Source organism: Drosophila nasuta, chromosome 3 (assembly GCF_023558535.2).
Source record: "Drosophila nasuta strain 15112-1781.00 chromosome 3, ASM2355853v1, whole genome shotgun sequence".
Taxonomy (NCBI): Eukaryota; Metazoa; Arthropoda; class Insecta; order Diptera; family Drosophilidae; genus Drosophila; species Drosophila nasuta.
The window spans coordinates 36,734,442-36,758,969 of NC_083457.1; the positions used below are offsets into that span (position 1 = coordinate 36,734,442).

The 24,528-nt window shown below is 37.8% G+C and overlaps 5 protein-coding genes across 7 annotated transcripts; 2 read left to right on the top strand and 3 right to left on the bottom strand.

Annotated features, from left to right (window-relative positions):
* The first annotated feature begins 279 nt into the window (after window positions 1–279).
* On the top strand, window positions 280–4,117 carry LOC132790931 (kinesin light chain). 3 transcript variants are annotated; one of them, XM_060799691.1, is made up of 5 exons: window positions 280–390; window positions 2,094–2,838; window positions 2,910–3,389; window positions 3,630–3,935; window positions 4,003–4,117. In XM_060799691.1, exons 2-5 carry the CDS (start codon window positions 2,119–2,121, stop codon window positions 4,018–4,020), a joined length of 1,524 nt encoding a protein of 507 aa, XP_060655674.1. In that variant the 5' UTR covers window positions 280–390; window positions 2,094–2,118; the 3' UTR covers window positions 4,021–4,117. The 3 variants fall into 3 exon arrangements, with proteins under 3 accessions (XP_060655674.1, XP_060655673.1, XP_060655675.1); XM_060799690.1 differs by lacking the exon at window positions 280–390 and adding an exon at window positions 1,833–1,854; XM_060799692.1 differs by lacking the exons at window positions 280–390; window positions 3,630–3,935; window positions 4,003–4,117 and adding an exon at window positions 3,447–3,585.
* LOC132790928 (intermembrane lipid transfer protein Vps13D) lies at window positions 4,005–18,391 on the bottom strand. Its single transcript, XM_060799686.1, has 18 exons — window positions 18,229–18,391; window positions 17,858–18,086; window positions 17,000–17,790; window positions 15,581–16,642; window positions 14,375–15,282; window positions 14,177–14,313; window positions 13,958–14,092; window positions 13,283–13,895; window positions 13,091–13,222; window positions 12,675–13,032; window positions 11,821–12,619; window positions 11,512–11,764; window positions 11,313–11,457; window positions 7,863–11,249; window positions 6,730–7,806; window positions 6,363–6,671; window positions 4,698–6,305; window positions 4,005–4,630 (listed from the first exon to the last, which is right to left on the bottom strand). Exons 2-18 carry the CDS (start codon window positions 17,952–17,954, stop codon window positions 4,574–4,576), a joined length of 11,868 nt encoding a protein of 3,955 aa, XP_060655669.1. The 5' UTR covers window positions 17,955–18,086; window positions 18,229–18,391; the 3' UTR covers window positions 4,005–4,573.
* A 149-nt stretch (window positions 18,392–18,540) lies between these two features.
* LOC132790933 (hsp70-binding protein 1) lies at window positions 18,541–19,878 on the top strand. The gene is made up of 5 exons (XM_060799694.1): window positions 18,541–18,696; window positions 18,759–18,836; window positions 18,902–19,439; window positions 19,497–19,705; window positions 19,762–19,878. The coding sequence occupies exons 1-5, from the start codon at window positions 18,658–18,660 to the stop codon at window positions 19,807–19,809; spliced, it is 912 nt and encodes a 303-aa protein (XP_060655677.1). The 5' UTR covers window positions 18,541–18,657; the 3' UTR covers window positions 19,810–19,878.
* Window positions 19,879–19,926: 48 nt separating this feature from the next.
* Window positions 19,927–23,389, bottom strand: LOC132790930 (ankyrin repeat domain-containing protein 11). The gene is made up of 3 exons (XM_060799689.1): window positions 23,159–23,389; window positions 20,309–22,008; window positions 19,927–20,246 (listed from the first exon to the last, which is right to left on the bottom strand). Exons 1-3 carry the CDS (start codon window positions 23,289–23,291, stop codon window positions 20,067–20,069), a joined length of 2,013 nt encoding a protein of 670 aa, XP_060655672.1. The 5' UTR covers window positions 23,292–23,389; the 3' UTR covers window positions 19,927–20,066.
* A 294-nt stretch (window positions 23,390–23,683) lies between these two features.
* On the bottom strand, window positions 23,684–24,459 carry LOC132790935 (probable small nuclear ribonucleoprotein Sm D1). The gene is made up of 2 exons (XM_060799696.1): window positions 24,329–24,459; window positions 23,684–24,080 (listed from the first exon to the last, which is right to left on the bottom strand). The coding sequence occupies exons 1-2, from the start codon at window positions 24,340–24,342 to the stop codon at window positions 23,720–23,722; spliced, it is 375 nt and encodes a 124-aa protein (XP_060655679.1). The 5' UTR covers window positions 24,343–24,459; the 3' UTR covers window positions 23,684–23,719.
* Between the last annotated feature and the right edge of the window lie 69 nt (window positions 24,460–24,528).

The following is a 24,528-nucleotide window of genomic DNA, read 5'->3' on the forward strand; positions in this document are numbered from 1 at the left end:
AGCCTTTAATTCACACACAACAATCGATATCACCGAGGAACACTGAAAAGAAACAAGTCACCGATTAAATAATAATAAGGTTGGAAAAAATATATTAACAATATCAGCAAATAGATTCAGTTCATGGCAAATAATGTATCTACATCGTTCTTTTTAATTTAAGTTTATCTCTGAGAGTAAATTTATTCGCTAGATAAATGTAGTGGTGTATTTTGCTTGGCACTCGACTGCGTACTAAGCTCAAGAAACAGTGAAAAGTGTACTATTTTGACGTTCCAAAGTGTGCATTTGTTTAAGAGCTTTTACCACTTTAATAAATCTATTCGATACTAAAAATTGTTAGAAATAATCTGTATCTTTTAAATATTTTTATAACTTGTGTTTCTGCATGTAAGTTTCTATTATTTGCAACACTAAGATACGTACTTCAATAATGTGTATACGTACCTAAAAACTACATATATAATTATATATGTACATGTATATATGTACTTGCAATTGTACAATTTTTCATATTTAATTCATATGTAAATGCGGTAGGCATGTACATATGTATGTGAGTGTTGAAAGTTCTTTCGTCATAAACATTTGTATACGGTGGATACATTACCATTCATAAGTATGCCATGTACATAAATATAAAGACGAAAATATATTTTTATGTTAACGCACTTTAAAACATGCGAACAGTGAACATACATATGTGTGTGTGTGTTTATTTTGAGATTAAATAATTGGTGTATTCTCTTGATTAAATGACTAATATACATATGTACGTATATAAGTATGTGCGTGTGAAAACTGTTATAAAGAGATAAAGTTGTTGCGATTTATACCTAAATGCACATAGTTAGTTGTTACAAATATATAGTCATTTACTTTATTGCAGTTTTGCAGCAGATAGTTGCACGCACACATATGTATGTAATTGCATACACACACATAAAAAGATATACAGTCTATCTTGCAATTATTCGACCATCGTTAGCTGCTAGCTGTGCTGCGTACCTATGTACATACATACAGACATATGTATGTATGTACGAACATACGAAATGTTACTCACTGCAGAGCTGCTTATTATTAATGTTTTCTAATGTTCAGTGTTCACGAAGCAGCAGCAACAGCAGCTGACTCAGCAGCATGTTGTAGATGTTGTTGTGTTGTAAGCAATAGACGACTTTCGTGCAAGAAAATTTAAGTCAAGCTGGCCTTTAATGCTCCACTGCTCCACATCGATGTACTTACTGTACAATATGTTGTTGATTAACTCATTCTTTGTTTCACTGTAGAGCTAAAACGACTATGAATAATCCGTGTGGCTTGCAAATAATTTTTAAATTTGCATTTTAGAAGTATGCAAATTTAATACGCCGATAAATATTCGATGTATTATTATTTCCCAACTCCAAATTAATTGCCAATAGTTCTTTTATTGAATCGTAAATAACGCATACTGCATGAATCAATCATTCATCAGTTTTCAAAGAATCTTATATAAATAAATAGCCTGTTAAATATGCAAAAAAAAAAAACATTTCTCAAAGTGTAAAAAAAGTAAACACATATTTTGTTTTATTTTCCCATTAACTAATGTTTTGTTTATTTCCAATTGAAAGTCGGCAAATGTTTATTTACTTTAGTTATAATTGCGGCAAGTGCATTGAACTCAGTGTTCAAGAATGCCCTTAACTAAGCGTAAACAATATTAAGGATATTCCCATTTCAGTCTGCGTAGTTTGGTCCTGCGCATGCGCAAGTTTTTTGTCTTTATCGATTTATTTGAAATTATTTCTCCGACCACACGCGTTTTGTGAAAATGATTGTTTCCAAAGCTATTAAAAATTACAGAATGTAAGGAAACAAGAAATTCATTGCATATTGCAATTGTGAATTTAGTTCTAATCGTATAGACTTGGAATTACTTGCATGTAACACTTTTGAGCCAAACGATAGCACAATAAAAACCAAACAACCATTAGTCATATTCATACATATGGATAAGAATGAAAAAATTAAAAACAAGCGGCCAAATTTCTTAAGTGTTTTTTAAATAATCGGTTTCATTTTCTTTTAATTTCCTTCGTTTACAGACAGAAAATTGAGCAAATCGGAAAAATGACGCAAATGTCGCAAGACGAAATCATAAGTAACACCAAAACGGTGTTGCAAGGCTTGGAAGCCTTGCGCGTCGAACATGTCTCCATTATGAACGGCATTTCGGAGGTGCAGAAAGATGAGAAATCCGATATATTGCGCAAGAATATTGAAAACATTGAGCTCGGATTGAGCGAAGCACAAGTAATGATGGCACTCACTTCCCATTTGCAAAATATCGAAGCGGAAAAACAGAAACTGAAGACACAAGTGCGTCGCCTCCATCAGGAAAATGCTTGGCTAAGGGACGAACTTGCCAATACTCAACAGAAGTTCCAGGCCTCCGAGCAATTGGTTGCTCAGCTAGAAGAAGAAAAGAAACACTTAGAATTTATGGCATCCGTAAAGAAGTACGATGACAATCAGGAACAAGATGAGTCCTGCGAAAAGGCGCGCACAGATCCTGTGGTCGAGCTCTTCCCCGATGAAGAAAATGAAGACCGTAACAATATGTCTCCGACTCCTCCAAGCCAATTTGCAAATCAAACGTCAGGCTATGAGATTCCAGCTCGCCTGCGAACACTTCATAATCTGGTCATTCAATATGCCTCACAGGGCAGATATGAAGTTGCTGTGCCGCTTTGCAAGCAAGCGCTCGAGGATCTTGAGAAGACTAGCGGACACGATCATCCAGATGTTGCAACCATGTTGAACATCTTGGCCCTTGTGTATCGTGATCAAGTAAGTATTGAAAACATTCAACAAAGTTTAGGGTAAATGATTTAAACGCCATATTTATTATTTTTCGAAAGAATAAATACAAAGAGGCTGCGAATTTATTGAACGATGCTTTGTCCATTCGAGGCAAAACATTGGGAGAGAATCATCCAGCCGTTGCTGCCACCTTGAACAACTTGGCCGTCCTCTACGGCAAGCGTGGCAAGTACAAGGATGCCGAACCACTGTGCAAGCGTGCTCTTGAAATCCGTGAAAAGGTTCTAGGCAAAGACCATCCAGATGTTGCCAAGCAACTGAACAACCTGGCATTGCTCTGCCAAAACCAAGGCAAATATGATGAAGTCGAAAAGTATTATCAACGTGCCCTGGATATCTATGAGGCAAAGCTTGGCCCTGATGATCCCAATGTGGCCAAGACTAAGAACAATCTGGCTGGTTGCTATCTGAAGCAGGGCAGATATGCCGAGGCCGAAATTCTATACAAGCAAGTATTGACACGAGCCCACGAACGTGAATTTGGAGCTATCGACAGCAAGAATAAGCCCATTTGGCAGGTAATATATTATTTTGCATTCATTTTGAAGGTTTTGATTATAATTTTTCTGTTGAAGTTGGGGTAGTTGTTCCGATAAACCATCGAATCAATCTTATAGTTACCTAACTTGGCACAGGTACTTCTTTAGTTCGCACAGAAGATTATGCATCTGCAACGTCTCTTCTTCAATGGCACACTCTTCGAATTTCAAGCCTCTATTGATTTACAATTCTATTATTAATGATTGTCTTAATTATAGGTGGCGGAAGAGCGTGAGGAACACAAATATGATAATCGCGAGAATACGCCCTATGGAGAATATGGTGGCTGGCACAAAGCGGCTAAAGTGGATTCACCTACCGTAACCACGACATTAAAGAACCTTGGCGCACTCTATAGGCGACAGGGCATGTTTGAAGCTGCCGAAACCCTTGAAGACTGTGCAATGCGTAGTAAAAAGGAGGCATACGATTTGGCAAAACAAACAAAAGTTGCACAACTTCTCACATCGACCGAAAAACGACGTTCAAAACAGATGCGGGATGACATGGATTTTTCAGATGAGGTAAAAGATACAAATCTATCTTATTCGACTCTTGTAGCTAATATTATGATTGTTTATTGTCTTTCAGAAACCCATTAAGCCTTAAGTACATTCTTTGCCGCGCGGTGTTTTGTGGAATCAATGTGCTTTTTATACATAACGCTAACTCTCGAACATTAAATATATTTATTCATTCCTTAATATTAATTGGGTTAATTTTCTCAATGACGGAGAGTAAAATTTTAACCGCATTCTATTTAAATAAAGCTGTTTATGTTCTTAAAGATTTTTTAAATAGCTTTACACAATTTATATTTTTAACCGTGTATTGAGAGAGCTGACTCAGTTAACTCAAGCTTAATTTAGTAAATAGACAAAGTTCCACAATTTATGGGAACGGCTCTTTAATAAAAAACAAAACCAAATATAAGCAACTAGCTATTCAATGTTTTTACTGGTAAACTATTTATTTGAGTACATTTCACCTGTGATGCATTCGGGATTAAAGCTACAGTGGCTTAGCCATGGGAATCATAAGTAAAGATGTTGTTTTAAACAAGTTTACAGATCATCCGTTTTGAAAACCCTTTACTCATTCGTAACACTACAAAACTATTAGCATTAAATATTTACAAAATAATTATTTATTAGGATTAGTTTTAGTATTTAGTGAGCGACATTTCACGTTCATCGAAAACACTTTTAGCATAATTTATCTGAAACGAAAACAATGTAGTTAGTAATGAGCAGTCTAGGAAATAATTTGAATATGTATCAACTTACACATCGGGAAACAGCTTCAGCGCACTCCTCGTTTCGACATCGAATTCGTGGTCTTGTAATTTTTGGTAAGTTTATTGATATTTCTATATAATAACTCGATATCGTTTTGCTTGCCGTTGACGTGGTCGCTGTGTTGGTTGTCACATGATGGCATGATAGAATCTCGCTGAGATGACACTCAAACATCACCGTTGGATTTTCTTCACACAAGGAAAAATGACGCACATATTCGGTGGAAACCAACAGGCGTAATCTTGCCTCTTTATCGCTCCAAATATTCGGCTCATAGAATATGATCTTTTCCGCAAAGTTCTTACGATTGATCAAGTAAAGATACTGTTGTCCTTTACTCTGACGACTAGAATATGAAGGCAAGAGTCCACCAGGAGCACCGGTAATGCAACGTGGCAAGCGCTTGCGATTGGGCGAATTTCGATGTGTATCTCGACTGGTTTCTCGCACAGCACTTGCTGTCTCTGATGCCAAGTCGAGCATGCCAATGATTGGCTTTGTTACCGTGCCAACGAGACCTTTTCCCAGGCCACTCAGAAAGCCTGGCACGCCATCAGCTGCAGCACCATCGTATGTATGCCGCACAATACTTGTAACGCCGCCGAGCAATCCAAATCCAAAGCCTTTAATACCCGCTGCCAGATGACCGCCGGATGTGTTTGATTGTAGCTCTAAAATTCGTTGCCTTGTCTCGTTATCGTGATCGTCAAGCACAACTTTACCCAAACTATCTGATAAAGTTTCTGTTAGCTTGGCCGTCGAATTTGAGATGCCATGCGTCACATTCTTCACCAAACTTTTGACCGACCCCTCAAATATAAGTCCAGATACGCCCTCCGACAGATCATTGGCAAATCCCAAAGGATTCCCCAGGAAATCAACGCTTCCCAGTATCGATGCGGCATGCCATTTGATTTGGTTAATATAATGCTTCTTGATTGCTCGCAGATAGATGTCGATGGTTTCAAAGTGATACTTATCCGAGAAATAATCCAAATCTATTGACGCATCTTCGAATTTAATCAACGTCAGACCCAAAGCCCTTTTCGTAGCTTGCAGTTCCTCTGGCAACTTCGACGAGGTGAATGCCGATAAACGCACCTGACTTGGCTCAATTCTGAAGGATTCAAAGTAGTATCTTCTCATGTCGTTCTCCAGAGATTTCTTCACGAAATCTTCATAATCACTAGGCAGAAATGTGTTCTGTTTACTCTCTCTGCCATAGCCAAGAAAAGCGGCAATCTTCAGTATGAGTTTCTCCTCCAGACACATTATGCAAGGCTTAACATCCAATGTCAGATATTGGAATATCAACGCGTGCTTATTGGGGCTGGGCAACATTTTCACCTTCAGCAACAAGGCATTCTTCTGCACATCATCGGCAGCTGGGATTACACTGTGCAACGTCACTTGACTGGCTGCATCCATTAGCTGATTGTCCACCTGGATATAGGCAATATTCAGATCAAGTGACTTTTCCAAAGAGCTGTCTCTAATCTCAGCAATTATATTGTCCAAGCTGATGTAAACAATTTCCTCGCAAGGCTTGAGCGTAATAATTGATATGCCGATTCCTTTCGGCAGCTCCACATTTACCTGTAATTAGCGATTACAATTAATTACATTTCATATTAAGTATATAACAATACACACCTGAAACTCGAGCACAGCTTGCGGCTTGGTCTTGTCCATAATCTGTCTGTTGTTGAACGACGCATGAGTCCAAAGTAAATCCGGTGCCAATATAATTTCATTTGGCTTTAGCTTAATATCACAAATTTGTACAGTGCGAATCGGTCCATCCATTTTGGAGGAAATCTCCAATTGACCCGAGCCTGGTCTTAGTTTTTGAGTAACCAGATGTTGTTGGATCGGAATTGAGTCCGAAGTTTTTGAACTATGTTTAATGCGCCCTAAAACTGCTTGAGCACCAGGCCTCAAACCCGATTTGCCATTTGGAGACTGCAATGAATAAAGTATGAAGAGTTGATTTAAATACGAAGTAAACACTACTTCTTACCTGCACGCACATATTGGCGTGACACATAAGACGTCCGTTCTCAAACCTCCATGTCTGCGTGGTGACTCTTTGTTTGTTCGGCGTGCGCACTACGAGAGCAGTGAACTCTGTTGGATTCGGTGGCTTCTCCAGATCCAACACCATGCGCACAGCGCTGCCTTCGTTTGATTGTACGGGCGGCGTGGATCCTTCGTGCTCTAGTTGACCATTTGAATTCATTAGCCACAGTTGCGAACGATCACCAGAATTCTTTTCCATAATGACAACACTTTTGTCATAAACACCCAGCACTAGCTGTTGATATTTATCATCCGGCTTATCGCCATCCCGCTTAAACTGATCGAAAGTGTTGTGAAAAGCTATATATATAAAGTTTGAATAAGTTAATGATTTAGTAATGTTTGCCAATTCCACAGGGAATTCATTGATATTGCCGCCAGGTGCCTCCAAAAGCAATATTTGTGATCCCAAGGGATCATCCATCACATATGATAATGAAGACTGCGGTCGTACTGGTGTTGACCAAACGGGTCTTGAGCCTTTCTGTGAAAAATTCACAACCACCTCGGAGAAATTGTCGATTCTGATGGGCGGTGGCAAACTTCGAGCATCCGTGAAGAGCAGTATAAGTGTTGCATCTCTGGATATGATTTCCAGTCTCAAGAAGAACATTTCACACCATTCATTCCGAACATTTATGTACAAACTTTGCTCGTCGCTAATCGGAATGCCCTTCGACCAGCAACAGCATTCCACATCTGCGATGCGCACACAAATTAAAGGTTCCCGATCCCAATTCGCCCAATGGAATTGAAAGTTGCAATCAATTGGTGCCGAAATAATGTGCGAAGATTTTGCATATTCATTCTGCACAACGTTGCACTTTTGAGCAAACTGCAGCGGATGTCCGCTTTTGTTATACAGATGGAAACGTGGAGCCATTGTCAGAAAGGTTGTGCTCGAATATAAGCCACGTCCTCGTCGCACACTTATGCCAATCGTATAGCATCCTGGTCCGCCTTCTGTACGCAGCTCTCTGTGTGTGATGTGCTTAATCAGCGAGAAGCTTTTGCACCACTAAAAATAAATATATTTATTAATATAAGAAAATTATATTTAAATATGAAGCTTACCTGATTGTTGGTGCCAAAGGAGTTGCCCAGTCGCACTTCCAAAGAGGGCGAACCTTCTTGATCGGAGAAGGAAAACATAAGCGGAGAAACTTGTCGCGCCGTTTCATGCTCTTCGAATTGTCCAGCTCCAATATTAGTAGCTCCTTCCTGCTTGAAGATAAGCGGCAATCCAGTTTTATTGATAATCCAGATGGGAGCACTAATGTAGATCTCGATCCCCTTGCCTTTGGTGCCATGAATCGATATGTGCAGATGTAGTTCTCTTTTCTTTGCATCAATCAACTTTAGCTTCGGCTCAACAATGCCATTCAGATTCGTTGGAATCTTTAGTTGACCGGACACTTGGAAGTTATCCAATGTGATGCTTAAGTTAAAAGGTTCACAAACATTTACATTATATATATTCTTGCTTTGGAAGGCGTTGATGCGACCAATGCTATAACCGTTTATATTGAAAATTAAATCACAGCAGAGCATGTTCTTCAGCATCAAGGGAGACAAGAGCGTGATTGTATGACCCGGCATCGTCTTATCCTTGTAAGGATACATCTCCTTACTAATACTAATCAGGGTATACAATATACTCTTATTGATGTCGTAGCAAGTGTACAGATTATGCACGCTGTCATTGCAGCAATGTTTCCACGTGATTTCATCATTGCTGAATCCCACATCCTCGACATCTGCATTGTTTGTGGATCTTTTGCCATCGCTAGGCACATGAGAAATGTACAACGAGGCATCTAGGAACTTCAACGGCACACACTGCTGATCATTGGGTGTAATTGTGCTGATGGCAGTCATTGCATCCACTTGATTCCTATTCAGCACTTTCTTCAGATAAACTTCATGATCCAATTTGTTAATGATCTTCAGTGGAGACATGACTTTAATCAGCTTTTGCGCCGAACCCATCAGCGAAATGTCAAAGATGATGCGTGTTTTCTTCTCATACTTCGAATCCAATATTGTAGAGCGGAAATATATGCCAACTTTATCAACAGAAATCGGTCCAATCAGCGTCCATCCATGGATTTGAACTAGAATTTGATGCAGATTGAGGAGATGCGAATCAATGTGCCTCAGCTTGCTCTTCTGACTAAAATCGAAGGTCTTGATTTCATTCGGTTCGACAGTTATCCAGTTCTTGATGATCTCTAGTTGATGCAGCTCTGAGCCGGTTAAATCTCCTAGCTGAGCATAGATAGGCTTGAAGAGCAGCGCTGAACCCGTCAGGTTCTGCAGAGCAAAAGGAACATAAGGCGAACGTTGCCGGAAATTGGAGTTTTTCACATTGTCGAGCGAATGGAAATCGCTGGTCCAGTTCTTGACAACCATGTGAATCAGTTCGATGAGCGTCGAGGTGATGTTGATCTTCAATAATTGCTTACTATTCACGAAGATCTCAAAACGTTTCCTCTTATCGAAACTGAGTCTTTTGTATTTCCATTTAGCAGCACATTGCCAAATCTCCGCCAGAGGTTCCCAGCCACTCAAACGACGATTGTAATAGTTGAGTGTTACTTCTGTATCCAAATCTCCTTCAGCTGAATTATTGCTACTCAATTTATCCACCTCGATGCCATTGGCTTGGAATTTATACTTGAGCAGCATCTTTGTTAGGGATATTTCGAGGAGTGGCACATCAGCATCCATGCAATCATCGATCACACACATTGATATACAATTGGCATCCAAAACGGCGGTCTTCAACTCCAGTGCTGGATTCTGTGTCGTGTTGCGTTTCTGCTGCGAAAGCCACAATGCCGCATCATTGAGTTTCCAATTGTTCAACTCCATGGCGTACCAGCAATTGGTTATTTCGAAACCCATTGCCAGCAGCGGAGCAATTTTTTCAAATTCCGAATTCGATTTGGAAAGCACATTTGGAGGCGTTGAAGTTTGGTTTGGTATCATGCTAATCATGCGAAGAAAAAGTTTCATATCTATATACGACAAGCGTATATTCAATTGTTTATGCACAACAATATTTAGGCAATTGTTTCTTAGTTCAATATTCAATGTGAATGGATCAATGATGGAGAGCGCACTTTCGTCCTCGGCGTCTAGTGTGCAGGAAAAGATTTCCAGGTGATTGATGTTTATAGACAACGGCACACAACTATTATTCGGCTTGTAGGAGATGACGGTTGTGCTCTTCAATATAATGGCATTCGAGTCTAAGCGATTGTACTGCTCCACAAAAATAATTTCCGAGTCTGTTACATTTATTATATACTCGGTCACAGAGGCTTCTACTGGCTGAGCAGTTCCCTGATCCATTTGCAGCGCTTGACTTGCTCTATGATTCATTGGCATCACAGGCAAAGAGTCTTCCTCCAAGAATTTCTTTAGATGATCCAGGAAGTCCAGAATGCCAATAACTCTCATGTCATTCAACATAATTGTGTATTTAGTTAGACTTGCTCTTTTTCTGCAGTGGATTTCCACCTGCGCGGAATGTTTTGGTGGCGTTGCTTTCTTTGAAGGCTGCAGCACGTTGCGGAAAACATTCGCATTATGTTTACCTTCGGGCCTTTCGTCAACAATCAGTATGTTGCTAGATATCAAATCAATATCCTGTGCGCCATCGCTAAACATATCGATTTCCAGTTGCGAGCGTATAAAATGAATACAGGCCAAAGGCTCCAGCACAAAGTCGGGCATGGTATTTGTATTTAGCACCAGCAAGATTGAAACATCCTCCAGCAGAATACTTATCGAGAGCAGCGTCAAAACTCTCACCGAATCCTCGGTCTTGGTGAAAAGATTCAATGCCGAAAAGGTTTCCATCGATGAGAAATTATTGCTCAATGTGTTGCTGTGAACGTCATCAATATTCTCACCCATATTGTTGGCCAAAAGTCCTCTAATCAGTTTGTATGTCTGAATATTTAGTGTTGCATTTAGTCTGGAGAAGGTTCCCTTCACACTAATGTCTGGGCAAACTCGCGTACTCTCCGTCGTCAGATTGCGCTCCACTTGCACATTCAGATAGCAAGACTCTTTAAATATTGGACTCCCCTTGATGAAGATTGTATTTGCAATATTTATGAATATTTCCTTGTCGTAGTTTGTTTCCAGTTTTTGCACATTACGCTCGGCGGAGAAGAAATTGATGTTGACCAAATCGATGCGCATGACGTCCAAAATCTCATCTGGATTTGGTGTAATACCCTTTTTGCTTATGATGCACTCGTCATTGGCAAAGTGAAAGCTGTTCTTCAGGGTAAACTGTCCAAGGTATGCGATTAAAACATGATTACTATTGTAACATGCTGGGAGAACAATTATAGGTGTAGCTGCTTGAATACAAAGCTTTATCTTCGACGACTGTTCACCTCGATCGCGATCTACATTATGCCGTTTCAATTTCCTTATTACGGGCTGCAAATAATCAAACAATTTTTAGTACTTTTTAAAGAAATTAATTACCAATAATTACTTTACCGTTTGCAACTGCAGCAACTCTTTGATAAATAAGTGTAGTTCGACTATAAACCGCTTGGTGTGAATATAATGAACTGAGGACATATTAATCCAGAGCACAGCATCGGCATTGATGACATTTGAAGGATCCAGATCAGTAAGTTTTCTATAAATCCATTAAGGTCATAAAAAATTGTAGAAAAGGAAATAAATTACTTACCGCTTGTAAACGAAATTTAAAGCCTCTGAGCCGCTAGTTAAAAATCTTTCCTTGTATATGCATCCAAACTTGGTCAGATCATACACTGAAATGGAACCCAAACAACCTTCAACAGCTTTAAAAGCCTCCTCTTGTATTATCGAAAACGTTGCATTGGATACATTAATTTTGGTTAAAGCAGCTTCATTGCGAGTCAAATTAAAGTTTAAAGAGCGAATCGAAACATTTAAAGTACTGCAAAAGTCCGGAATACCTAAGAAATTAACCAAATTAGTAAAGGTTTCTTACATTTCCAATAAATGAACTTACTTTCTGGTACAATATCTTTGCGTTCTATCAAATGATGTGGTTTCTCCGGCTCGGCAATAAGGCCGAAGAAGTCAAATATCGTGTACCATCTGTCCACACAAATTGTTAAATTCAAACAATTAAACTCAATGGAGTTTTGTCTTTCTACTTTAGTTTCGGAAGTCTGTTGAGGTAGGCGTCTAGTATGCGATCTATAGATGACTAAATTGTGTTTCTTCTGATCGCTTATGTCTTTTGAGCTACATAATTTCGATTTGAGTTCTTTTTGGTTATTTTTCAGCTTAATGTATTCACAGAGGTTGGAGGGTACAGATGTTGATATTGCCTTTTGTTTGCTACAAAAGCTTGGTAGATCTGGACATGATGATGATGAATGTCCATTCTTTCGATAGCTATTTTCCAGATTTAGTGATGTTACCATATTTCTGAAAGGCGACGACACGTCCGACTTTAAGTCTTCCATTAACACTGAGTTGAGTATGACTTTGACATGCTCATCGTTGCCTCTAATACGATGTTTGACAAAAAAGTCCTTAAACGTGACATTGACCAAAGGCTCGTGACTTTCATTTTGCAAATTGATTTCAAGAACAGGTACTGAGAACTTAACAGTAGTACTTAAACGTTGGACGTCATTACTGGGATCTATGGAATTTGTTGTATTTGCATTATGTATCTTTGGTTTGATATTTTCGTTGCCATCCGAAAAGTTTGTAGCATTTTTAATAGAATCTAAAATATTCTTATATTGCTTTCGATAGAGTGTGACTTTCAGGGTTTCCACCATGCTGCCTTCCACCTAAAAGAGAAATATAGTTAGTAGCATAAATATTTTCAATTGATTTTATACTTACTGATAATGTTTCTATTCTTCTTTCTTCCACATCGTCATCTCCATATCCAAGATTTAATTTTAAGGATATCGCGGTATCGTGCAAAATTGGAAAGGCGTTTTGTTTATTCGCATACAATCGGCTTGCAATGGGTAAAGCGAACGCCCAATCCTCGTTTTGTTCATTGATATTCAATGAGAATAAATTAATATTGGTTACTTCTATTATATACTTAACTATCACATCTGTTTGCATATTTTCTAACGATTCATTAATATCATTGCGACAACAAAGTTTTCCCAAGTTTGCTATAAAAACTTCTTTACTATCATTCGATACGGGAAGTACGATGATGGGACTATTAATGATAACATCAAGGCTGTAAAATATAAAAAAAAATTAAGTATGTAGATAAATTTGATGTATAAGATACTTACGATATTCTTGTGTTTTCCTCATTCGACTTGCTGGAAAGCGCTGGTTTTGTTTGAGCATTAACATCTTTTATTTGCTGCACAAATTCTTTGGCTATGTCCGTTGCTTTATTACCAATTGAGGTTAAAAATTCTCTGAAAAATATGGTTTTGTTACAAATATTTAGTTATCAAACTTTGAGATACCCAACTTACCTCAGACTTTGTTTAAAGCTTGTGATGCAAAAGTTGAAATCATGCAGGAAACGAGGATTATGAGTATAAGAAACCGATGCCATTCTCAATTGAAGACTTATTGCCGTATTATTATTCCATTGAGTCGTAAAACTGAGAGCCTCAATTTCTTCACTTTTATCCTCATCGGAATTATTTAAATAAATTTCATTGGAGAGTTTATTAAGCACTGATTGTCGATTATATTCCGATTCCGGATCTTTGCCAATTGAAAGTATGCGCTGGTGTCGAATACCTTGCGGCGTAATATCAATAATTTGTATTCCTCCCAGCGATCCAATGACATTTAAACTCGATTGCATCGACATATTAATTTTCGCTTCGCTTATCGTAATTGTTCCCACTTTGCGGGCAACATCGTATCTATCCAATTTGGTCGTATATAATATTAATACATTTAGGCGAAAGAAATCAAAAATGATTTCACTATTGTTGTGACTCAGGGATTCTTCGGGTTCAATTAACGCCAACGCAGTCTCTTTTGGGATTTCACGGCTCATATTTTTCCTTATTGGTTGGCCATTGAAAATTCTTTCGGCGAAGTTCAACAGCTCTAATATTGTTTCTTGATTTGCTGCAAAAATATTAAAGTTTTGTAAATTAAATCTATTAAATTAAAGTTTATCACATGTTTACCAATAATTTCCAAGCTATTGAATGCTATTTTAGTAGTGTGCACATAGTTCGGATTATTCGCATTTGGTGCAATAATCACAATATCAATGTTTATGAGAGCATTTAACTCCGTTTCTTCGTAGTAATCTGTTGATTCTGAAAATTATATAAATTTTAAATTTAACGATCAGGAAATAAAGAGTTGATGCCTTGGAGAAGAATAAATTTTCAATTAAATACCGCTTTGAATATTTTGAACGGCTTTCTTAATGATGTGTGGACTGGTTGGTCTGTGATAATCTGCTGGATCAGGTGAGCTGGGTGAAACAGGTGAACAGGCTGTGCTATGTTTGAGACTTCCAGAGTAACTATCCATGCTGAGAAGAAAAACAAATATCAATTAAATATAATTCAAAATCCTAAACTACATTTACTTACCCCACATTTCGATGGCTGGCGACCAATAACTCAAAGTCTGGTCCAAACGACTGAATGGCATCCACAAGTAGTAAGCCATGAACCGACATTGTTATTGTTGATTTGCCGCCCATCGTTATAATGCCAGCTCTTGCTCCAATAATCTGCAGTTCGGCAATACTTTTCTCCTTTGATTGCATTTCAATAATCAGTTGGCCAATTGCAAATTGAACAACCAAATGACTTCCATTAACATTATAATTATCAGCGATAAGTTTACTTTCCGGCTTTTGTATTTTCTTATCCCTGAACCGTGAGCTATTTGTGATTGGATAAACAATATTTAGGAAATGTTTAATGCGCTCCTCATTACCATGAATCAAGATCATGGGACAAGTGCCAAATAGCGTAAAGGAAGGATATTCCGGATCAGATGTAAAGACAATTCGCTGTTTAATTGTTAATGTAATATTGAATTTGTCAATCAAATGAAAGTTGGACGACGACTTCAAGTTGGTCTCCCATCTCTCCTGATATTTACAGACTAGCACTTGTAGATTTGTGAAATTTATCGTATACGTATTGTAAATTTTACTCTGCAATACAGTTTCCAGTTGACTATTCTTGTTCATCACATCCCTGAAGAAGTTCTCATGAATCGTGGGCGACTCGGAGCCACTTTTCTCAGATCCTGGTGGCGTGGAACATGGTGTCAAATATGTTTCCTCCTCGTCACCATTGCTATCGGTGGTATAGTTATCTACAGTCTTTGTGGTGAATATTGTGCTCTTCTTTTGAAAATCGGTTTTCACCAATTGAAACTTGCCGAAATCCATGAGAACCATTAACGAATTGTTGATTTTGTAGTTTTCCAAAAATATAATACGTGGCGCAAACACTTCAATTTCAAAGGTCCAACTCTTGCGATTCTGCTTAAAATAAAATGAAATCAAAACATTTAGTCCCAAAGATCATATTTGTAGGCTGTTTTGATAAAAACAGAATGTAAGATTGTAATGAAGTTACTACTACTACGAAATATTGGTAATCGCTGTAACCATCATAAATAGTCAGATAAGCAGACAAAATGTTTAGACATTAGCGATTACCCAACAGAATTGAGTTGTCATGGTTAGGTGGCAAAGTTCACACAAGTTGATCGTTTTTTAAATTGAGCAATAAAAAGAATTTATGATTCACTATTCTGTTTTTAGAGCACGTACTCACCTCATTGCCCAGCAGCAGCTGATTCCAGGAATTTAAAAAGTTATTTTCTTTGCCCGTTTCATATTTATTCTCAATTATTGGTCGCACATTATTCGATTTGGTAAAGAACTTTAGACACCAATCAAGTGCATCTGGATTATATATCAAATCCAAGCTCTTTGATTTAATTAAAAGTCGATATTGTAATTGATCGTCATTTTCGTATTGTAGCTGAAACAATGGATCCTGATTATTTGTCGATGTCGTCGTAATTCGCAGATCTGATTGATGTGTTAACGTTGTTCTCTCTGTTTGTGGTTTTATCAAATAGCAATGCTTTGAATCATTATTTGTTTTATCTAGCAAATAGACTTCTCCCAACGATATGCCAACAACATAGGACGTAAACATCGGATTCAATTGCAGAAATGATGATAGATTATTAAATTGCATTTCCATGCAAGCATTCTTTTCGCTCTTCGCATCCTCAGTTTGTAAAATGACAATTCCCTTAAGGAGCTCAATCGTAAAATAACCAAAAACAGTATCACACTTTAAATTCGATTGGCTTTGCAGTGAATGTTCTAAAGCAACCAATATATCATCTTCCAAATGTTGCAGGGTTTCGTCCTGTTCTGTGCTGGCTGCATTATTCGTACCATACCAGCCCATCCAGTTGGGAAACCAGTGAAACAACATACGCTTGCCTGTGGCATTGTACGACTTAATCGCCAGTCCTTTGGTGAATGTTTTCTCAAAACATATCCTTCGCAGTATGATTAATTCTGCAACTGCACGATCGCTCTCAATGTACGATTTAAACTCTTTGTCCTCGGTAGACAGATTTTCGTTGGGATTTAAGATAACCGCTTGATAGATACGCACATATCTTAAGTTCTCTTTGAGTGTTAAATACTTTTCGTCCTTCATTTTCAATTCACGTCCGTGGCAGATGAGAACATATTTCCACCAGGCTCTGGGATTTTCCAAAATACTGAATGCAGGTCTTTTTAATCTGTATTGCGAAATTTCCTTTATTTGTTGAATTCCCGCAAGTTTATCCTGTATCTGGACATGTTGTGTCTGAAATATTAATAGTGAAATATTTTAGTACTTAAAGAATTAGATCATTAGACTTTGGCCATTAGAATAAAAATAATATAAATTAGAAATTTAGGAAAAAAACTAAACAAAATAAATACTAAAAGAATAATAAATATTCTATAGCTTTCAGTGAAGTAAATTTTCTATTAAACACTGTCGCTACCTAAATATCTTATCTGCAGAAAGATAAATTTTACTTTCGTTCACAAACAAACCAAACATTTAGATAATATTTTTAATTGTTGGCTTTCTTTCGCAACCTTCGACTTATCTACTTTACGATATCAAGTTTATAATATTAACATTTTCAGAATACAAGAACGATTGCCAACTTACCTTTGACAGCACTATGATGACTTCCGGCACTTGAAGATCACAAGAGACCCGTGGCTTCTCCTTGGAACGAATAACCTGTGGTGACTTTTCACGTTTCCATCTCGCGGTTGCATTTATGGGTTTAATGATGAACTCGTGAGGTCGCAATTGACACGTCGGATTCATATGCTGCAGTAGTTCTTGATTGGTGAACTTCTGACACTTGATATCATCGTGCAATGTATCCCAGTACAGCGATAATTCTTTTAGTTCCACAATCTTGTAGTTAACATCATTATTTATGGTTTTGTTTGTACCCGTTGTCCAATTCGAATCACAGGTCTGAGCTGTCAACGAACCAATTCGAATGCCAGCAGCAATTTTGCTGTTGCCAACATCGACGATGTCTTCGTAGCGAAAGTGCACATCATTGATTTTCAGCTCAATGTTGTCGATGATATTTGTGGCCATATTTGTGCCATATTTAAGCCAATTGTTATACGATGAAAAGTAATAGGATTCCACCTGTTTGCCTTTCTCGGAGCGCCAATTGGCTTCAGCCGTATCCAACACGGATTGCTTGTACTCCAAATCCATAAGCTTCTCTTTAGCCTCATCCCAGTTTTCGAAGTCTTTGGGACAAACCACACAAAATAATCCTTCCACAGAGATGCACCATGGTGACGTGCGAAATTGTCGAACCGGCACCTGAAGCTTAATTTTACCAATACTTCCCGACGACACTTCGATGGGCAGACCGAAGGAACGTAACGCATCCTTACGAATTGGAATGTTTTCGAGCTCTACTTCCCCTGGAATACAACAAATGGTATTTGTTTATTCAGGCAATTGATGAAATTTCATGTTTAGAGTATTTACCTGATAACAACGCAACAGATAACTGGGCAGAGTTCAAGTTTTCCAAATACTTGCCGAGGTATGTGTTTAACACCCATGTTATCAAGTCCCCTAACATTATGACTGCCGCACAGTTGGACGGCAACACTTAAATCAGCACTCCGCACTATTTGTTTGCTTTTATTATGGTTTTACAGATGATCTGATGCACACAAGCAAAAACACTTAATCCAACGTAGTCTAATATCAGCTGTATAAACATAACATGTAGAGTAAAAACGTAGATTTGAATTGAAACGTTGGCATGGAACGGAAAATTGATGGACCAATAGCAATTGAATTCATATTTCAAAGGAATTTATTTTCATATTAAACTATTTATAATTACTTACTCATTTTATTATATTCATTGCATATGCATATAATATAATGTTATTGTCATAGGCAATTTTTAAAACAAAAATTTAAGCAGATTTTGCTGATGGACTTCAAGCTGTGACGTTTTGTGGAGCTGAGCAATCTGACATACAAAAAACTACAAATAAATTTTAATTTCACCAGCCCAAAACTCAGAAATAAAAGAAATGTAAGATACGCAACGTTGCAGTATTTTGAGTATATTACTTTTTGGTACGCAAGAGTATATTTTTTGAATATTATAAAGAGACTAATTTGATGGTATATTGGTATATTTTCTAGAAATATCTGTTATTTTCAAGTTGCGGTCACGCTGCCCACATGTTTACTCATTTATTTACAAATCAATCACACATGCGAATAGTTTTCTATTTCAAACAAACATTTAAAAGTAAACAATTAAAATGTCTAGAGTACCTCCGAAACATAAGCAAAATTTAGAGGTAATCATAGGAGTTCAACATGTGTGATATAGACATTGCATTAATTATTTAATTTTCTCCAGGGATTGCTTAGACTAGCAGTTGAACATACAGGAGAAGACGCCGAACCAGCTGAAAACCTTGATAACATAGATACCCAGGTAGTTATACGGCTTCCACACATAATCTATGAATATTTAAGCTATATGCCTACAAATCTTTTTAGAAACAAGAATTCCTACAAGGCGCCTTGCAATCGATGTCAATGACGGTCGATGAAGTTCAATACGCACTTGCCAAGTTGAACAATGATTCCATAAGCACGGCCGAGAAATTAGAGTGTTTGGATATAATTCGTGATAATATTGATGATATCGATGCTGCCAATTCGTTTGTGAAAGTTGGTGGTATAACAACTTTGTTGGCATATATTAGAACTCCGAATCGTGATTTGCGGCCACAGTCCATTTATATAGTCGCAGAAATGGCTCAAAATAATGAGTTTTGTCAGAACTATTTCTTGAATGAAAAGTTGATTCCTGTGCTGACGTCCACTATGAATGACACTGATGAGGACTTGGCCAAGGGTTCCATCTATGCTGTTTCGTCCTTGGTGCAAAACTTTCCAGCTGGACTCAAAGAGTTTCTGCGCACAAATGGCGTTAAACAACTCTTGTCCTGTTTAAGTTCGAATCATAGCCCAGTGTACATTAAAGCGGCATTCCTTATAGCGACCTTATCATCAAATGACAATTCATTCCGAGGTAACCACTTTCATTGCTGGTTGTCTGCTTAGTTAGTAATATTTGCGACTTTTCTAGATCTCGTTAATAAGCAAAATGCGGCGCAAATCCTTTTAAGCAAGTTGGAGGCTAAAGACGAATATGACGATAAACAAGAAGCCACTCTATACGCATTATCGGCACTTTCCGTGAATAGCAAATGGAAAATTTCTTCATCCCAACAGAAGGAAGCTGCTGTGACACTTAAGCAAGTTATTAATAACAAAGCTTTGGCGGATACTTGCGAAGTAAGTTCATATGGAGAATTACTATAATCAATTGATTAATTAAATTTATGTTTCAGGAGACGATTCAGTATGCGAGAACTGTATTGAATACAATTTCTAAGTAAATGAAATGTTACTCCAATTGTGAACTAATTTATAATATTAAGAATATAGCAAAACGTTATAAAAACTGATTTGCGAAGCTTTGCTTTTAATATGCCTTAACATAGGAAGCTTTTGAATTGCGTGTGGACTCTTAGCTTATGTTTATTGAGAGCATATACAATAAATAAATGTGACGTTTAAAAAAAATGAAGTAATCAATACACATATTGTAAAAATAAAGTATATTGTAACTTATTAACTTAATTTCCGTACATTTTCATGCTGGCAATGTATCAAAATCCTCTCCGACATGTACGATAGGCACGTGATTCTTGTCCACACTGGACTCAAATATGTAGTCACACAATTTGTTTTGTTTTAGGCAGATATTCCAATCCATTACTTGGATGGCATGCAGGCTCTCTGCCTCATTATGCTGCCGCAGAACCATTGATTCCTGTAAAGAAAAGGATTTTAATAAATAAAACGGAAATACGGGCGTAATCAATAAGAACCTACCTTGATTTTCTCCCACTTGTCGTCCACATCTTGCAGCCAGCTCAGTAGCAAGCGACCATTGAAGCGGCATCGTGCACTCTTCTCTTTCTCATCTTGCTCTGGGGTAATCATATTGTAAATTTCATCGTCTTTTAAGAATGTACAAACGGAATACGGTGCAATTTGTCCAGATAAACTTCTAGCTGCCTTCGAATGCACTCGAATGATTTCTTGTTCAACATTTAAACATAGCTTTTCACGCTCCACCGTATGCTCCTCGACCAGTTCTCGCCTGGCCTTTTCCTGTTGCACATAGAAGGATCTCATACTCTCAGGAATAGCATCGGGTATTTCAATTTCGGGGGTATTTACATCTTTATTGAGAAGGTATGATTTCTTTGTGAGCAGATAATCATTGTATCCTTGTGGCGGACGCGGTTTTACCGGATACAAATTCTTCCATTTCTTCTCAACTTGTCGGCGAATATTCAAAAACATTTGGAATCCATTTGTGAATGGATAATCATGTGGATGCGATTCGCCAGTGGTTACGGACGACGTATCAGCTGCTTGGGGGGTTTTGGAGCTATCATCATTAATATTTTTCGGTCTTATCTTTCGTTTGCGCGGATGCAAATCAGCGTTCGATGATGAGATTATCTCCTTGGACGAGGATGTGGATGAAGTCGATGGACTGGGCACATTCGGTAAAACGTCATGATCGAATTGATTGTGTTGAATTGGGCTCGATGTCATATTTGTATATGATACCTTAATGTCGGCATTATCATTGGCATGATTCGATGACGCTGGCGATGGGGAGCTACTTTGCATTTGCGGTGATGAATTGTTCGAGCTGCGTTCAGCGCTTGTCACACAGCTTCTGTATGAGCTACGCAAGACTCTTAGATTCTTTTCGTCATTGAATAGTTTAATGTTCTTATCATCCAGTATTGTGGAGGAGCAGGCAATGTTCACTTTCTGTGGACTCTCATGCGGGCTGAGGCATTGTTGTTGATTGGTAGTTGATAGCAATTGTTGATTGTCAATGGAATCGCTATTCGAGCTGACCACATACGGCAATGCTGCGTTCTTTGATGCGGCTACTTTTCGCAACACATTACCATCGGTGTCGATTGAACAATTCTGCTGGGGAATCACAATTTTCAGAGGTGGTACCTTCAATCCTCCATTATAGAGACTATCATTGCTCTTGTAATCCTCACTGCTGCCGCCTTCTGTTTCATTTTCAATGTCAACGGCCTTGTTCACGTCCGCTTCCTTCTCAGCGTTGGCAGCGGCGGTTGCCACAGTTGTGCTAGATTTACTGCCTGTCGCCGAAGGGGAATTCTTTGCCGACGCTTGCTTTGTGTTCTTATCAATCTTTGAGGATAACTTGAGGGATGCGCTTTTTACATCTTTCGCTGCATTATCCAAATCTTTTCGTTTCTTCTTTTTCACATCGTCGCCGCCAGCATGTTCCTCGAAATCTTCCTCTACATCCGAATAACTACGCTTTGTACTTGTCACGCTTTGCACTATAGTTGGTTCGACATTTTTGCCATCCGCCGTGATGCCGCCTCCATCATCGTTAGCTGCTGACGCCTTCTCTTTGCCTTCAGTGATTTCTAATTGCTTTTCCGTAGCATTGAGCTGCTCATCAATTTCTGTTGTTGCATCTCCCTTTTTATCATTTTTCTTTGAATGCGCACGCGATGTCTCTAAAAAGGATTATGCGGAAATTCAATTTAATTCATTGTTTGAATATGATTGAAAATAGGAAGAATACTGCAGTCACTACACTATTTTAAGAAAATTTTTTTTTAAGTAAAAACACAATTTCGCCCGAGAGGCTGATTTAAGCTAAACTGCATTTCCAATTGAAAAAAGTAAACTGTTAAACTTTGAGATGGGATACTATATATAAGGAAGAATTTTAAGTGAAACAGAGGTAACATAAGACCTCAATTTCAACCCTATAATTTTGTTAAATGGCTTCCAAATGTATTATTACATCGTTATTAAATTTTCCGAATGTATCTAGATTTTCGTCCTTGTAGCTTAAAAACACCGGCCACAATTCGTTTTTTTCTTTTGTATTCTTTAGCGGCCGAGGGCGTGTCTCTAGCTTACTATTTGTTTTTTGGGAAATATGCATTTATATATGTACATTAAAAAGTCTCAAATGAATACATTTTCTCTCAAATTACACATGTATATATATTTTCTTTAAGTTATAATATAGTTAGAATTTCTTTCTATCGAAATGGGTAGTTTAAAATTCACTTCATCGAAAAGAGAGTTGTGTACTATAAATGCAATGGGTAGCACTGGACAACTTCGTAGCAATGAAGAAAAAACCCAGAATGTCAGAGGCGTGAACAAAAAAAAGTTTGATGGCCATACTGCTCCTATTGCTTTTCTTTGTTATTACGCTGGAATAAAACTTTTCCGATGAAGTAACTATTTCATTACAAGTACTTAGATGTTTTACGAATATATATTGTTTATAGTTTACCCTTTTGTTACTTATTACAAACACTTGCTCACACAGTTTTACCACTCACGCGAAGTGAAAAAGATCACACTGAAAATTGCAAGCACATACATACATACATATGTATCTACATGAAAATTTACACACACACACAGACACAGACGTACATGTGACGGGTTGCCTTGTATGTGTGAGTGGTACAATGGCTGCATATTACGACGCCCTCAAAACATATGTTTTTTACAGCACTGTAACTTATTGTTTTTATCTAAACACTTTATTGCCGCCGACTTTAGCGTTTACTTATGTAATTAAACACATTTAGCAAATTGTTTATGCTTTAAGAGCGTTGTATTTTGGTGCGTTTGGTTTACCTGTTGAGGAGGTTGCTGTCATTTGGATTAATAACGCCATTTGTTGTCTTTCCGACATGGGGGTGTTTGAGCTGGGCCTAGCTGGTGTGACCCCTGTATTAAATCCTATCCCCTTTGGTCTTGGGGGTGGCATAATACTTAAATTCAACAGCAAACACGAAAACTTAAAATGTTGAACAAAAACAAGAACTACGACTGAATTAATGTAGTGTGCCCGTTTGTTTGTTATTATTAAATCACTCAATAGAATCACATTAATCACGCTGTAGTGTGACCAACTGTTGCGCAAGAAAATAAATAATTCGCAAATAAAAGTGCGGTCACATTATCAGCTCACTCCTATCATTCGTTATCATTAAAGTTTCATATATTTTGTTATTAACGTATTAATAATGCTTAAAAGATGCATATTTTATACTTTTTAATACAATCTTTTTGTGCTTACTGCTATTTAATATTCTGAATATATATACTTGACAGAATGCATCCCAGTCTGTGGCAACTTAATGAAATAGTCCAATAGTAGTTGTATGTGTTTTTATTATATTGTGTATTACATATTTAACGTCTGGCCGGAGCTCTGCCTCTGCCACGTCCCCTTGGTCCACCACGTCCACGGCTGCCTCTTCCTCGTCCTCGGTTTCCAACACGGCCATTATCCTTTTTCTTTGACTTCGACTTGGGAGTATCATCAATAAGCAGAGTTTCCAATGGCAGACTGTCGGGCAGTATGAAGTAGCGTATGTTATTACCACGAATGCTCAAGGACTCCAAGTGGACGGGATCTCGATTCTTGATGGTCATTTTAACACTTTTCAGATGTGTGTTCATAGCAACATCCACTCCGGTGATTGTGCCATGAATTTGAGTTCCGTTCTTCAATTCAACTGTCACAGTCTCGTGACTTAACTTCATTAAGAATCTGAAAGGCAAATTTAATTATAAATATAATTGTTTAGTTTCAATGAGTGCATCATTCATTAAAAATTAGTATTTAACATTTCGCGGGGTTTTTCGACTCTTAAGCATGTTGACAGATGCACACACACATACTTAAGTACAAACACTTGGGCTATATGTATACAAATTTGCAATCACACATGTAATTAATACACACAGCCGCGTTTAGGTTATAAATTTCTTTTGGTGGCATTCGTATACTTAACATACCTCACCAATTTCATTTTGATTTATTTAATTTGGTACCAAAAATCAGATAAATGCAAAAAATTGAAGCCGGCAGGGAAAAAGAAACTACAACGCCGCATCAATTGTATTAAACGTAGGCAAGATAGCGTCGCTTTTTCTATTATCGATTTATTCGTAGGGTGGTTGATGAAACAGCTATCTAAATGTTATCATTTTAATTT

Bases quoted from the DNA above. Each gene is read 5' to 3' on its own strand.
- LOC132790928 (XM_060799686.1), bottom strand. From the start codon at position 17,954: ATGTTAGGGGACTTGATAACATGGGTGTTAAACACATACCTCGGCAAG. The intron at 13,223-13,282 runs GTAAGTTGGGTA...CATATTTTTCAG, and splicing joins AGCTTTAAACAAAGTCTGAG to AGAATTTTTAACCTCAATTG. The intron at 6,306-6,362 runs GTGTGTATTGTT...CGCTAATTACAG, and splicing joins AAGCTGTGCTCGAGTTTCAG to GTAAATGTGGAGCTGCCGAA.
- LOC132790933 (XM_060799694.1), top strand. From the start codon at position 18,658: ATGTCTAGAGTACCTCCGAAACATAAGCAAAATTTAGAG. The intron at 18,697-18,758 runs GTAATCATAGGA...AATTTTCTCCAG, and splicing joins AACATAAGCAAAATTTAGAG to GGATTGCTTAGACTAGCAGT. The intron at 19,706-19,761 runs GTAAGTTCATAT...TTTATGTTTCAG, and splicing joins CTTTGGCGGATACTTGCGAA to GAGACGATTCAGTATGCGAG.
- LOC132790930 (XM_060799689.1), bottom strand. From the start codon at position 23,291: ATGCCACCCCCAAGACCAAAGGGGATAGGATTTAATACAGGGGTCACA. The intron at 22,009-23,158 runs GTAAACCAAACG...AATCCTTTTTAG, and splicing joins GACAGCAACCTCCTCAACAG to AGACATCGCGTGCGCATTCA. The intron at 20,247-20,308 runs GTAGGTTCTTAT...TTTTCTTTACAG, and splicing joins ACAAGTGGGAGAAAATCAAG to GAATCAATGGTTCTGCGGCA.
- LOC132790931 (XM_060799691.1), top strand. From the start codon at position 2,119: ATGACGCAAATGTCGCAAGACGAAATCATAAGTAACACCAAAACGGTG. The intron at 2,839-2,909 runs GTAAGTATTGAA...ATTTTTCGAAAG, and splicing joins CCCTTGTGTATCGTGATCAA to AATAAATACAAAGAGGCTGC. The intron at 3,390-3,629 runs GTAATATATTAT...TCTTAATTATAG, and splicing joins AGAATAAGCCCATTTGGCAG to GTGGCGGAAGAGCGTGAGGA.